At 39.2% G+C, this 14,383-nt stretch overlaps 1 protein-coding gene across 9 annotated transcripts in view; it reads right to left on the reverse strand.

Annotated features, from left to right (window-relative positions):
* The window catches only part of LOC120786106 (sodium bicarbonate cotransporter 3-like), a 41,558-nt gene that overhangs the window by 15,757 nt on the left and 11,418 nt on the right, over window positions 1–14,383 (reverse strand). For 4 of the 9 annotated variants that reach the window (XM_040121232.1, XM_040121228.1, XM_040121233.1 and 1 more), the window contains exons 2-8: window positions 11,603–11,684; window positions 9,495–9,644; window positions 6,625–6,763; window positions 5,955–6,115; window positions 5,581–5,769; window positions 4,153–4,536; window positions 219–334 (exon numbers count right to left, since the gene is read on the reverse strand). In XM_040121232.1, coding sequence (XP_039977166.1) covers window positions 219–334; window positions 4,153–4,536; window positions 5,581–5,769; window positions 5,955–6,115; window positions 6,625–6,763; window positions 9,495–9,644; window positions 11,603–11,684 — 1,221 coding nt within the window. The remainder of the gene's footprint in view (window positions 1–218; window positions 335–4,152; window positions 4,537–5,580; window positions 5,770–5,954; window positions 6,116–6,624; window positions 6,764–9,494; window positions 9,645–11,602; window positions 11,685–14,383) is intronic. The other 5 variants (XM_040121234.1, XM_040121231.1, XM_040121235.1 and 2 more) reach the window with 3 other exon arrangements.

Consider the following 14,383-nt stretch of genomic DNA (forward strand, 5'->3'; position numbering starts at 1 on the left):
TCCATTACAGGTGGAGCAATAACTGAATATGCCTCTTACTGAGCCCAGAAGAAAAGGGCTGATTGGTACGTGATGTTGGCTCTCAGAGGCAGTTTTCAACACAGGCCACTGACATGTCTGTGAAAGTCCAGAAACTGAGGAAAAACACGGATGGACTTGGTCATGGGCCGTTCCACCATGATGGACCGTTTCTGTGCTCAGTACTGTGGTTAGGTTACCTTGCTGAAGTCGACACTGCTGCTTTCGCTACTGACCCCTACTCTGGACGGCCTCCTCTCTACTGCCTTGTTCCCATCCAGGTTGTTTGGGACAGAGTTTGGAGACACCAATGGTCCTGGGATGAAAAAGGGGAGACACAAAGCAGTGATGGACAGTCTGTAATGACTTGGGAGGCAATGACCGGCAGAGAGAAGCCGTGTAGTTCACCATGAAATGCTGCTTGTGATGTCATTATTAAATGCGATCTTTCATTTTTCCTCTCTACTCAGATTTTAATTTTGAAGATCTGGAGAAAAAATGTTCAAGGTATTTCTATCTGAGATAGATCACTACTTCATGGCATGGGCTCAACAAATGGGAGGCAATTTCACATGTTTACTCTCTGTTCACAAACAAACCTGGTACAAAATCCTGATATAAAAATGAACCACTGCATCAAGGATATATAGTCACTTATACTCCGCCGTTAAGTGGCATGTCTTATCAGCCTTGGAAAGTTTTGCTGCCAGAATATCTCCAGTTCATTTCTCCACTTCTTGGGTTAGCCTATCAGCTATGAGATATTCCATCAAATGATAAACTTTATCTTGCAAATTTCTTTACATTTGATTGGGATGAAAAGCAGCTCTGGTACTGCAGGTCTTCTATTGTATCAAGTAGTGAACTGCTTTCCTGTGCCACCCCAGGTCTGGATCATCCCTAATCAGATAACTAAAATTAAACCAGCGGTACTTGCGGTTAGCAGACAGAGTAGTTGGAATCCACTGTTAACAATGATAAGTGAGAAGTGATCAAACTGATTAATATACAAAATAGCTTAAATGTTTATCAAACTAAAACAATAGTTGTTGAATTTGCTGTTTAACATTTTACATTTTTGGCTGGAAAAGGGAAAAGATTTCTTCCACCAAAACCATTACATTCTAGATGTGATGATTTAGTACAGGGCTGAAACATTGTGATGGCTCGCAACAGGGAAGACGGTATCTCTCACACAGCGCTTTTGCTGATTGCTCCCTGACTGTTGCGCTCATTACTCTGGTGCTTAAGTCAGTCCTGTTTAGCTTGAATTCATGCCAGCTTTGACCTAAAGGTGAGTGGAAGTGTTTGATATGCCTGACAGTTCAGCTTCCTCAGATTTCAGTATCTTCAAGTGTTGAAGCTACGGTATTTCTGTGCATAATTGACTGCACACTTCAACATTGCTCATGTGATTTGAGCCATACCAGATACAGGAAACGCTAGCACTTGAGGTTACATGAGTGGGAGATGAAATGATGGAGCAATGTATTTGAATCAAAGAATAGTATATGCATACTGTCCTCTTAAATTCTGAAGTAACACTTCTTTTACCAGTTTTTTCTTATTTCTCATTTTTCCACATATATATCAACACATTTCTCATTTCGCCATCAAAAAGGAATCAAACCAACATCAAATAAAATACATTTATAAAGGCTTAAGCAATATGCCACACTCTCATATATGATTAATTCCAAGTCAAAATTAAAATGTGTAATTTCTGCCAGTACATGTTTTGGCCAGTAAGCCATACCCTTGAACTGTACCCTGGAGTAGTCCAGTGTAGCTGTGACTGCTGAACAGGAGCATGATTGCTCACATACCCGACAAAGCCTCTTGGAATAAGGGAGGGATTAGCTTAGGTTGCGTCCGCCAACACACTTCATTCAGGAAGGCTAAGCTCTGGAATGCTACCCCATATCAACCTTTTAAACAGTGGCGTCACAGTGCTAACTCATTCATATGCCAAAAAAATAATGTAAATAACTGAAATTATATGGATTTTCTGACTCTGGGCTGGTAGCACTGGGACTTTTATGATAAAAGGTGAAAAGAAGATGATATTAACTTATATAACACCTTAGGTCTAGTAGCTTTTTGGATGTATTTTTGCATTGATCTTGGTCTACTGCTGGTAATCTACAATTCTTTCTACAGTTTACATTACACTGTACACAAAGACTCACAGAGATTACAAGCAGGGGTTATGTAATAACACTAGGTTACCATAAGTTCAAAATTTTTCTATTTTAAAATGGCCTGTTTCATAAAACTGACCAATGACAGACGAGGGGACACTATCTGATGTAGAAAATGCTTAAGATTTGAAAAGCCATTAAGCAGGGCCTATAATGACATAGAGCAAGTGTACCAGTAATTTCCTGTGTGCCATGTATACAGGTGTTTCACCCATGACTTCATACTCAGTGGGATCATGGCATGAATATGTATAAATAGCCTACAGAAAACACAATCCCATAACAGTACATATCTAAAAAACTGCAAGAAACATCTATATCATTGCATTGTTGACTATAATTATTTGAAACCTGTGGGCCAGTTATTACTGGCATCCAGACAAATTCCTCTAAGTGACACACGGCATTTTACTGTCAAACACTTTAGCTCTGTTCAATAGACGGTTAGCTGTTTTAGGTCAACATTGTACAACAGTGTACTTTTTACAACCTACAGTTTACACCAGTGCACATTAAACTGTAATGATGAAGGCTTAAAACCCCCTTCTGAATAACCCACACACTGATGTCAAGATGTTTGTCTCTTGGGAAATCCTGTATATTTTCCTAGAAGGGGGTAAAATTTCACAAGCTCGTTGGCTATAATAAGACCACCCCAACCTTTCAGATCAAGCTCCCACCAAGTGATCACTGGTTCTAATGACCCATACTTTGAAATGGAACCATTCCCAGAGTCAAACAAACAGGCTACGTGCACGCACACATGCACGCACGCAAAAACTCACAGTCTAATAATAAACCGACAAGGCTTGGTTTGGGAAGAACAAAAAGTCACAGTAGGTGCCAATATGACAGTACATCTGGTACCAGCACATCCACCCTGGTCTCAGGCTTATATTTAGCTATGCTGCTGGCGCACGTTGCCCTCACTGCACTCTTAAATCGGGTAAAAGAATGTTTATTCTTGGGAATTGATGAGGAGGAAGAGCATGGGTGCCACATGATGCAATGGGAAAAGCACAAGTTTCATGACATATATATGTATATTATAGTGTGTACTTAAAAAATGAGACAGTCACCTAGGGATAAAACATGTCACATCTGAAAGAATTTAGGATGGATATCATACGGAACACTCAGAAATTATTTAAAATTTCATAGGAAACAATTACAGAAATCTGTGATTCAAGTTATATAATCCTGATGAGGATATCCTGCTGTATAACCCATCTAAACTGAATTGGCTTTACTGATTTTCATATACGCAAACTTAAGGATAAGTGTTTGCTGAGCAACTGTATTATAAATAAAATAATATCAGCTGACACAAAAGATTAAATGCCTCAGACTGTGATCAGTGGCAAAAAGGAACAATGTGATTGCGACATCCCTACTAACAAGTCTTACATGAAACAACATGACTTGAGTGAGATGGGGTATATAGCTAAACAGTAATAAAACATCACTGGACATAGGATGAAGTATTGGAGAAAGACAGGCATACCAAAACATTTTGGAAGGCAGCCATGCAACCACCCAATTAAGGAGGTGTGGGGCCTAGAAGGCATAGACGCTGAGGAATATCTTGCGAATATGTAAGTAGACAGACGTTTGAATGGCAAAAAGAGGTATAAAGAGTTGTCAGGGCAGCAAGAGCAAGATATATTAGTAGAAAAGAATGGGTCAGTGGAATCAGACAGAAACAGAAGGAAGAGAAGCAAGAATCATGAGGTTTAGAAGAGAAGAGTGTCAAAAACTTTGTGGAGAAATACAGTAGAAAAAGCGTTTTAGTGAGTGAGCCTTGCTGTGGGTTACTGATGAGATGGCCGCAGGGTGTTAGGTTGGAAGTTAACAGAGAGCAGAGCTTTCATGCTAGTGCTAGTGTTCTCTGTTCAAGCCGTGACTCACACTGGCAGGCTACACAGATATTTGCCTTCTAAGGGCAGCAGCTCGAGGCCCTGGGATGCCAAGGATGCTTGCCGGCTGAGCTGTGGTGATGCTGCCTCGTCCTCTGCTGAGTTAGGTGGGTCGTCATCCTCGGGAGGCGATACCACTACCTCAGGGATACCTTGAGGGCCAAGGCCTGTGCCATGGGTGCGTGGTGGGCTTTGGGAAGAGCGCCGGAAGGAAGTGGGGGTATTTTGAGGGGTGGCGAGAGGAGATGGGCCTGGAGAGGGCCCAGTGTTCGAGGAAGAAGAGGGCAGGAGGTGGTTGAGCAGGACGGAGACTCGGGATTCTCGTCTCTGGGACAGGTTGGAGACAGAGGAGGATGACCCTGGCTTGTGGAGAGAGAGACGTGAAGAGGACAGGCCCTCTCCTAACAGACGAGACAATGGCAAAAAAAAGGAGAGGAAAGGGGAGAGAGAGAAGGAGGGAAAGGAGGAAAAGGAATAAGGGATGGAGCAGAGAGCAAAAACATATGAAGTAGGAGTACATCACAAAGATGGTATCTGGAGGAGACACAGCCAAAAGGGATAGGCAGCAAGAGCAGGGCAGAGGTGTAGTTAGAGAGATTCGTGCTTGCAGAAACGTAAGCATAAAGCATGGTTGTGTGCAGAGGACACTAAGAATGATTCCGTGAGGCATGTAGGAGGGTCCACAATGGCCAAAAACCTTGTCTCTTTCAACTCCAATCAAAACAGTCACTCAATGTGACTGAACTGAGGGACAGGTCTAACTTCAGATAGGCTTGCATGCAGGAGAGGATGAGTTAGCACAATATCAGTGCACTGTAAGCAAACATGTGCTCTACTACAAACAGACCAGTCATAACTCACAGTAAATACTCATTTGGTACACGACATACATCTTTCACACTACAACTATAACCATCACCAACCATCAACATGACATTTATCATTTTGACCTTTCATATCTGCGTTTCAGGTTTAATGATGTGACAATGCAAGCGCAGCAAGAACCACAGGCACAGAAGTGGACAATGTGATATTTCTTTCATTCTTAAAACCTCAGGCTAGCATTCAAGATGTTAAAATGCACACCATAAAGTGCATTAACACCACTGTGGCCATGCCCATTAAAAAAAATTACACAATCCTGACTCCAGTTGCAGGTAAAGCATTATTTCCTGAGTGTCACACTAAGGAGTGAAAACAATTATTAATTCAAACCTCACAGCCAGGTCGGCCATACAGGTTAGCTCAATCATTAGCACCCAGATTTCTCTTTCACTATGAGAACAGACTGCTTCAATATAGATAATTCTCTAGATTTTACTCACTTTTACCATCCACCTTCTATGCTGGCACTGAGGCATTTGAACGGTGGATTTTTAGGAACAGTTCCCCAGTGGTGGAAAATATGGAGGAAAAAGAAATGCAAGTGCTTCGTAGGATCTCACCGTTTCTTTCAAGCAAGAGTGGGTCAGAATGTTTCTTGCCTATGTCAGCAATGGAGCGCACTAGGGGGATGCGATTGCTGAGCTTTCTCTCATTCTGGTGGTGGTGTTTCTTCAGCATTGCTTCCCGTACCTTGTCGCGCAGATCCTCCTTCAGCTGGCCTGAAGCCACCATGCTGTCTATCACCATGTCTGAGTCCACAAATACACAAAGAAAAACTTAAGTGATGTGTGGGGCGTTGAAAATTATATTAGAATAATTATGTTGTTTTTTATCTCACGCTTTTCTTCACAATGCTCCATTAGAAAACCGTAGAAATAGTATGAACATAACGTGTCTTTTAAGATGTGATTCAAATGTGTATTGTAAAATGTACCCGCAATTTCCTCAATACTGTTGGCCCTCATATCCAGCATGACAGTGCCGTTGAGTATACAGCTACGTAGTTCAAATAAGCTGTGTAGTGATAGCGTAGCTACGTAGGGCTTACTCCACCTCTCCCCACCATCTTCCACATCCTCCTCAAACTTCAGCCATCTGTAGATAAACAGCACGCGCACACACACACACAAAAACACAAAATGCTTTTCTATGCAACATTTTTCTCTCACAAATTCAAAACTCACTTTTCAGAGCACACACTGAAGCACTGCAAACTGAGTGAGTCATACTCTAAATCTGTCCTTTTATGAAACACAAGTTGTTTCAGTCAGGGAAAAATTTCTTAAATGCCAGCCAAATTAAGTCACAACTAAAATTTGTAAACCCAAGTTCTTAAAAAGAGGCCCTGTTAAAGTTTTTTTAGACCTGAGGTTGATCTCCATTGGAGACTGGCTTGTGAAAAAAGCAAGTAAAATGTTTCAGTATTGCTGATGATTATGAGGACGAGATTAAACAGAGCTAAAAAAACAAACTAAATCACAGTGATTTAGACAATTCTCTCCAACTAATATTGTACAAAATCCCACAGATCTATGGAGTTCCATATTGCTTTCGTTTTATGTGGTGTCATCATGCTGTTCACCCCTTAAAGCTGCTTTGCTGACCTAGCAGTTTCCTTCCATTCAGTGGCACTGCCGTCTCTGAATGAGAGCTCGTCCAGCTCCGTGAAGAGGTCATGGGGGACGTGCTCAAGGTCATCGTCCTCTGTACCCAAGATGAACTGGACCCTTTGGGATGGTGTGTCTGGACACATAGTGGGCAAAGGCAATGTTTACAATGATAACAACAGTAAAATTTGAGGTATTATGTGCTATTAAAAAGGTACCCTGTGGAGTTTTTTGACCTTTAGTAGCCCCATTTTGTATGCATGCACGGGAGACTTGATACACAGTCCTGCCAATGGTTTCACACTGTGACACTGATTTACAGGGGGCTGTAATGTGCCAAGAAAGGCAGGGAAGAAGAAGACTGCAAGCTAACATTGGTACATCATTGTTTACCCGAGTATTTATAAATAAAAAAATAAAAAAATAAAAAAATAGTTAAAAAAGCTTTGTAAAATGTTTTCTGGGGAAGGAAATCAATTTTTTGGTAGACTTCAAGGATACACACAATACATTTAGGTGCGAATGCAAACATAACTTTCATTTTTTTACAAGAAAACTCCAAAGGGTAACTAAGTAGATGCCTTAATCTCAAACACAGAATAGCATCACATATCCATGTCTAGCATGAGTTTTCCCCTCTAGTACCTTACTTTTCTGTCTGTTGAGCTATAGAGGATGACAGAGGAAATGTCTTATTGATGAAACACAATTATGTGGAATCTTTTGAGAGATTGTGTGTGTGTGGCTGGCCTGCAAGTGCACTAATGCCTTCTGAAGCTGAGCAGAATATTTTTCCAGGTTGGGTACAATAAGACCAGTACATCACTGTAACTGCTTTTCATTCTTGTACATCTGCCCTCTTATGCAGATTTTTTTTGTGGAGAAATGTGCAAGAGAGATGTGGAAATAATGGAGATAATGGAAACTCAGATGCTTTACAGGAGTTTTCTTTTCATGTCTGTCTGAATTAGAGGGCAGATATCAAGACATCTGGAACCAGACAGAAACCGGAAATAGGTGTGGCAGATTACAAGACTTAAAGCCAGAGGGAGGCAGAATTGGAATGACTGGAAGTAAAAAACAAGTTATTTTTCTTTAACACATGGGTACACCGTGCAGTGCAGTCTGGTGCGTATTAGGCGTACGTGAGTACACTTCATTTGATGTCGCTACTGCTTACAATTATTCCACACCTATACCTGAGCATAAATATGGTCTCACCATTGACAAACATTTTTTCCAGGTCAATCACTCATTTCAATGACCCCGAAAGACTTTGAAGCATTTTTGCTAGACATTTTGGCAGTAGATAGCAAGAATCACATGATGATACTAAATTTAACTTGGGTTATAGCTTTGACACAGTATTTTAAATTAAATAATAAAATACAATTAAATAGTGTTTGGTATTCCTTCATGAAAACATGAAAATTAGTACAGCTAACATTACTATAATTGAGGTTTTGGAATATGTTTTATAAGATTTAACCTCATTTTTTTGCATCAGTATTATCAGAAGAAATCCAGCTAAGGTGTTGTTAGATACCATGTTGTACCCACTGAACCACTGTATATAGGATGGCTGACTACATACCTGTACTCTAAACAACAGGTAAGTTTAGTATAAGGGAAGTGTGAGAAGGTTGATGACGACAGCTAGTTGGAAAAACCTGCACACTAACTACTTTTCATTATTCACTGGTAAACAACAAAAAAGATGATTTTTTTGTTAATCTTGTATCATCTACCATGATCATATTGAACATAAATTTGTAGAAATGGAGGATAAAGTTGCACATTACAGCAGGAATCTCAATAATCTTAATTCACACCCAACTCAGTGGTTGTAAGAGATATGTATGCGTGTGTGTGTTTCTCCTCAGTGTGGGCTGTGTGATGAAATTTTTTGGCACCAGCATTATTTCAACTGTGTGGATGAAGAAAGTGCTGTTTCAGAACATTTGTCTGATAAATCATGATGCACAGAGTCCTCGGTAAAGTGCCTAAAACCAAATAGGACTGTGCAACGGCTGTCTAATTTCTTGTAATAAAGCATGAGTTAATCCTTCATAGAGTTCAAAGCAATGTTTTATGTGCTTAGGAGTCTTACAGTCGAAATGGTGCATTAACTTCTCAAACAAACACATGCACACATCCCTGAAAATGTCGTGGTCCTCAATCAGTGTCAGAGGCTGGTTCCCAGTGGCCTTCAATGTCTTTTAGAGCTGAAGACTCATAATATGAGTAGTGAAGACTTTTCAACCCAGGAGCACAGAAGATCTATACAATCACCAGAGTTTGAAGGTTGGCACCAAAGATTAGTGTCACCAATTCAGTGTCCGACCAAATGTGAAATATGGTCACAATCTCCCCTTCTCTTCCTGAGTTATGGAGTTGATTAATGGCCAGGAAAGCGCTTTTGCAGAACATTATGGTGTAAGTGAAGTCAACCTTTAACCTTTTGGATATAATGTAAAATGTGATCAGTTCATCATTTTATCCTATGATTTGTGTGAAATTTTGTCATAATTAGCATTTGTATTATTGCGTTATGGCCAACAAACGTGTTTTGTGATGTCACAGTGACCTTGACATTTGATCCTTGAGTCAAAGTGGACGTTTGTGCCAGATGCAATGAATTCCCCCAGGAATGGGACAGACGTGAGGTCACAGTGAAGCTGTTGTGTTTAACTTATGTGTATGTTGATATGGTGTGTGGTTCTCAAAAGTAGATGTTAACTGCAAGGTACAGTACTGTGAAATAGAAAAATAGAAAAACAAGAGTGGTGTGGATCCAGTTATATAAACTGGAGACATTAAGATATTCACTGTAGGTTTGGTGTAGTAAGTTAGAAACAGTGTCCAACCATAAGAGGGGGATTCCCGGCCATCTTCCTTCCCCTCTTCAGAGTCTCTGTCTTTCTTCTTGCGGTGATGTTTGTGTCCTCGGTGGCGATGCCTCCGCTTGCTCTCTCTTCCAAGAGGAACATGGACGCCTACATACACTGCTCTGTGGCCTGGGAAAAAGAAAGGTGCAATTCATACAGCTTTATCTCTACACTGTCTTTCACACAAACTGGAAATGGAAAATGGAGGGAAAATTGGTAAGCAGGAATAGTATTTTGTAAAAATATTAAAGGTAAAATAGCACAAAAGAATGAATACAGTTTACAATTTCAGTTGCCTCATCAATATTATGAAAAAAATTAGTTCAGAATACCATTAACTAGGTGGCAAAGAGAAAAAAATAATTCAGTTTCATGTTATTTGAAATGAAATACTCAGTGTTGTTTTTCTGAACAATTTGTTTTGACAACTTAATGAGTATTTATATCTAATGCTACATTTTCTCTTATTCTGTACTCACACCACAATGTTGTCAAATATGTTAACTTAAGAAAGAGAAATAAAGGTTATACTATACATAACATCAATAACAGGTTTCATCTATCTGATGGGCAAATTTTGACAATTTTCTACTCAAAACCATGTTACTTGAAGTATCTTTTTTTTGGGGGGTGGTGGGGGGTGTATTACTGCTTCTGCAAGCGATTAAAACTAATAAATCGTCAAAGCAAGTACTAAGTAAAATTCCTCCGAGAAGCCATACAATAATATAAATGGAATTCCAAATACTATAGATTAAATTAAATTTCAAAATCCAACACACTAAATGAAAATACAAGCTCCAATTGTTAAAGTGATAATTAGAACCAAAAATAACAATATCACAGTTCCAGGAATACACAGTCATTTACAACTAAAGTAAAAACAGACACAGTAACAGTCAAGACAGAAGACAAAGAACTTATTTCCATTCCTTTTGAGTGCTCTAAATAACCTACTTGAAGGAAACCAGATAACAGCATTTAACTTTTTCATCCTTCTGTTTCCCCAAGTGTTTTATCTACTTCCCCACATTATTGTCACTGCCACACTTTAACTTCGTATTCTGAGATGCAAACTGCCTATTTTTGCTCTACATTCACTGCCAATACTAATTTTTCATAGATGAGTTATCTCTCCTTGATTTGAGAGGGAACCCAGGAGGAATGAAACCAAGATACAGCACTCAGAGGAAGGCATAAGCAACATACACATAGGCTGAACAGATTGAGGGAAACAGAGATGGAGAAAGAGGGAAAGAGAAAGAGAGAGAAAAGACACAGAAGATGAAAGAGGATGCAGAGAGAAAAACTGACAGCTTAGCTAGACAGAAAGAAGAGGGCCCCAGGGGTGTCACAAAAGGAAATAACGAGGTAAATGGAGATATTATTGAATCGAGGACGAAGGATATGGAGTGTGGTGGACTCTCATATATACAGAGCAGTGAGCTACCACCTTAAATGTTATGCTCCATCCAAAATCTGATCTCATCAATTATTTTATTCATCAGCTAATCATATGTTCTATAAAATATATAGTTAAAAATCAATATCATAATAGCAATAAGAATAATTACTTATCAATATATATATCATAATGTGGCAAATATATTAAAAAAAACATGAAATTGTTGACTTAATGTTCAATGCAATTAAATCAAACATTATTCACACATGTAAAACACAAACTTCAACAACTCATATTGTTAGTTTTAAAGTACATTTAGCTTGTAACAAAGCAGAATTTTGTAAAAATGTTGATTTCATTATCCATTTAAATCTGATGCGATTACAGTGATAGTCAATGAATGATACCATTGATTTATTCCTCTGCCCTGCTACAAAATCTCAAAAGCAACAAAATCCCATCATACGGGGTGTCTCAAGTTTACCTAGGTGGGTATCTGAGACTTAGTCTGATCAGCAACAAGTGAATGACTGAATGACAATAAAATAAGCATTCGTATTTGTGATGCTAACTACCAAGTGTTTCCACTTGATGTTTGCTGGCTTCGGGTCCTACATTTCCACTCACTTCAAAAAGCACAGTCACAAGAAAAGTCCTTCGGTCTGGATGGCTTTAAACTTACTTTCCAAATCTTCCTTTTCATAGTTTGTGTGAGTGGCGAAGCTGGTCTTTCCATGGTCAACAATCGCCTCTTCATCTAGACCCTGAGAATGATGATTAGAGAGAGAGAGAGCAAAAGAGATGGAGAGAGGCAGGGAGAGAGGACAGGTCAACTGCAAAACATTTGTTGATAATATTTTTCATAGGCAAATTAAATTTCGTAATTCCAGTTTTCACTTAGACTAATTAATTGGTTCATATTACTTTATATATTAGATTTTCACGTACTTTTTAAAAAAAATAATCATAACTATTATAATGAGACTTATCTATACAGCTCACTGGACACTAAAGCTGCTCTCCCCCTTAAGTACTGGTCTTGGGGAGATGCATATGGACGAGAAAGATCAGGAAAGTAAAACACATTAAGAGCACATCTGACATCACATCTAACATCTATAATAGCAGACACAAATGTTGACTGAAACTACATTAAAATTAAGCTTTAGTCCAACTTTTAAGAACTCGTATAGACTGTCATCACAAGGGAATAGATATCAAAGTTGATAAGTTCGCTGTGTCGGTTGGGGACACCTTGTTCACTCACTCACTTGTTGCAACAGAAATCACAGTAGGATCTGTTGGTAAGAGATGTAGTGTGTCTGTATGTAAAATAACAATATTGAAAACTAACAGGGCAGAGTGAAGGACCCTCTATCAGACAGCATTTCCATTTGCTTGACTGTAATTAGACTGGATGGAACACAGCGTGTAGGGTCCTTACATTTCTTCAAAGAAACAACACATCATGATCACCGTACGTTTGATTTTTTTATCTGTATATTTACCCCATATCAAATCACTCCATAGCTCTTGGTTTAAGCCCAGAAGTACAACAAACAAAATTAAAAAAAAAAAGAAAGATATCTGTTATGCACATGGCCAATACTGGCAAGTTATTCCCACAACATTTAACCATGGCAGTCAAGAGAAATAGCTTAGACCATGGTCTGGACAAAAATGCAATGAAGTACACTTAATAATTAGTAGATAATTCATCTCTTGTTTGAAATACAGCACAGAACAAACTTCTGACAAATAGGCTTAATTTGGCAGAAGATGTGATAACTGCATAGCTTTTCTAACACATTAACTGCTGATGGTTGTCTTTAAAAACTTCAGGTACTTGTATAATGCAGCAAAGTGTCATTGGTTCATGAAGGTTTATCTATGTGCTATTTTCCACAGACTAATTAGTCTGTATTGGAAAATATATTCCTTTTTAAAGTTCATGCAATAAAGGTTGACTTTCATAGCAACGTCAAGGGGCTGGCTACGCTCATTAGAAAAGAGGTTATGAACTTAATGAAAATAATTAGCCTAAATATCAATGTCACAGAAACATCAAGACATAGAAAGATCCAATTAGAGGAGACATAAAGCTGTCAGGATACATAACAGCAAAAGTACACATTATTAATATTCTTAATTAAATTATAGTGCCCTAAAAAAGTAATTACAACACACACACACACACACACACACACACACACACACACACACACACACACACACACACACACACACACACACACACACATTAGTATACTCACTCATCCCCTAGCCCCAAACTGTAGCTTTAACCATGAGCATACATGCTTAACCCTGAAATACTTGAAAAAAAAAAAAAAAAAACCTGAAATAATCCCAACCCCAATTCTAACTCTAACCTTTACTTGAAACCAGTCCCCGAAAAGTGAAAAAACTTTCAGTTTGAAAGTCAAACTGGTTCTCACAAAGACAGACGTGTAAGACAACACAGCCCCAGCCCCAGCAGAGGGCATCCTCCCTCTCCTTGCGCTAATACCCGGATGTTGACAACCAGTGTGGCTTGGCAGTATTTTGATCTAGAAAATGAAAATAAGGTTGTTTTTAGGATGTATCAGAATAAACTGGCACATAACCACTCGATTGGAGCAATGCGTAACCACATTCAGCACAGGTATCCGGGCATAACCTGCAAGGAAAGAAGGCTGCTGATGCTAGCGCTGCTAATGTTAGCCACACTAGGCAAACCAATAAGAAACCACCTAGACTGTGGCGGCCCGTCTAATTTGTTCCAAAACAGCTTCACAATGAACAGAAAATATTTTTACATTTCTCATAATAACAAAAGATCTCTGACGTAATTTTTTCCCCCGTTGCTTCATTGTACAGTTGTGCACAGCGCATTGATTCGATCAGACCCTTCTTTCCTTGCTCACTCTCTCTCTCTCTCTCTCACAAATACTTTGACAACGGACTGTGTGTCATAGTCAGACTGGCTACTGGGAGAAATTGTTCCGCATTGGCGGGCCGGCTGACTGTTGGGAGCACCAGCTCCCACGACTAGTTGAATAGTCTAAATCGAAATCTCCGTTTAATCCACGGGGCAATTCATCCTAAGGAACATCCCTACAACAGAGACACCGTCTCTAATTACTGCTGCATGTGCGGCCAAAACAGAAGTAAATGTGCCAGGAAAAGACTACCAAATACGACCACACACATATATTTTATTTTATTTTAGACACACATTCATATAGGATGTATAAATGTGTATAAATACCACAGGGGACCATGAGCTAATGCTGGCTCTGACTGCCAGGCTGATAAAAACGGCTGAATAAGGGATACATAGAACTAGGTTTGTGACAAGTGATTGACCAATAATCTGAATCATATCTTACAGTGTCTTTTAGTCCTGTATTTTGACATTTAACCCAACAGGTTGGGGAAGGTTGCAGAATACAGCTTATCAAAC

This window comes from Xiphias gladius, chromosome 24 (assembly GCF_016859285.1).
Source record: "Xiphias gladius isolate SHS-SW01 ecotype Sanya breed wild chromosome 24, ASM1685928v1, whole genome shotgun sequence".
NCBI lineage: Eukaryota > Metazoa > Chordata > Actinopteri > Istiophoriformes > Xiphiidae > Xiphias > Xiphias gladius.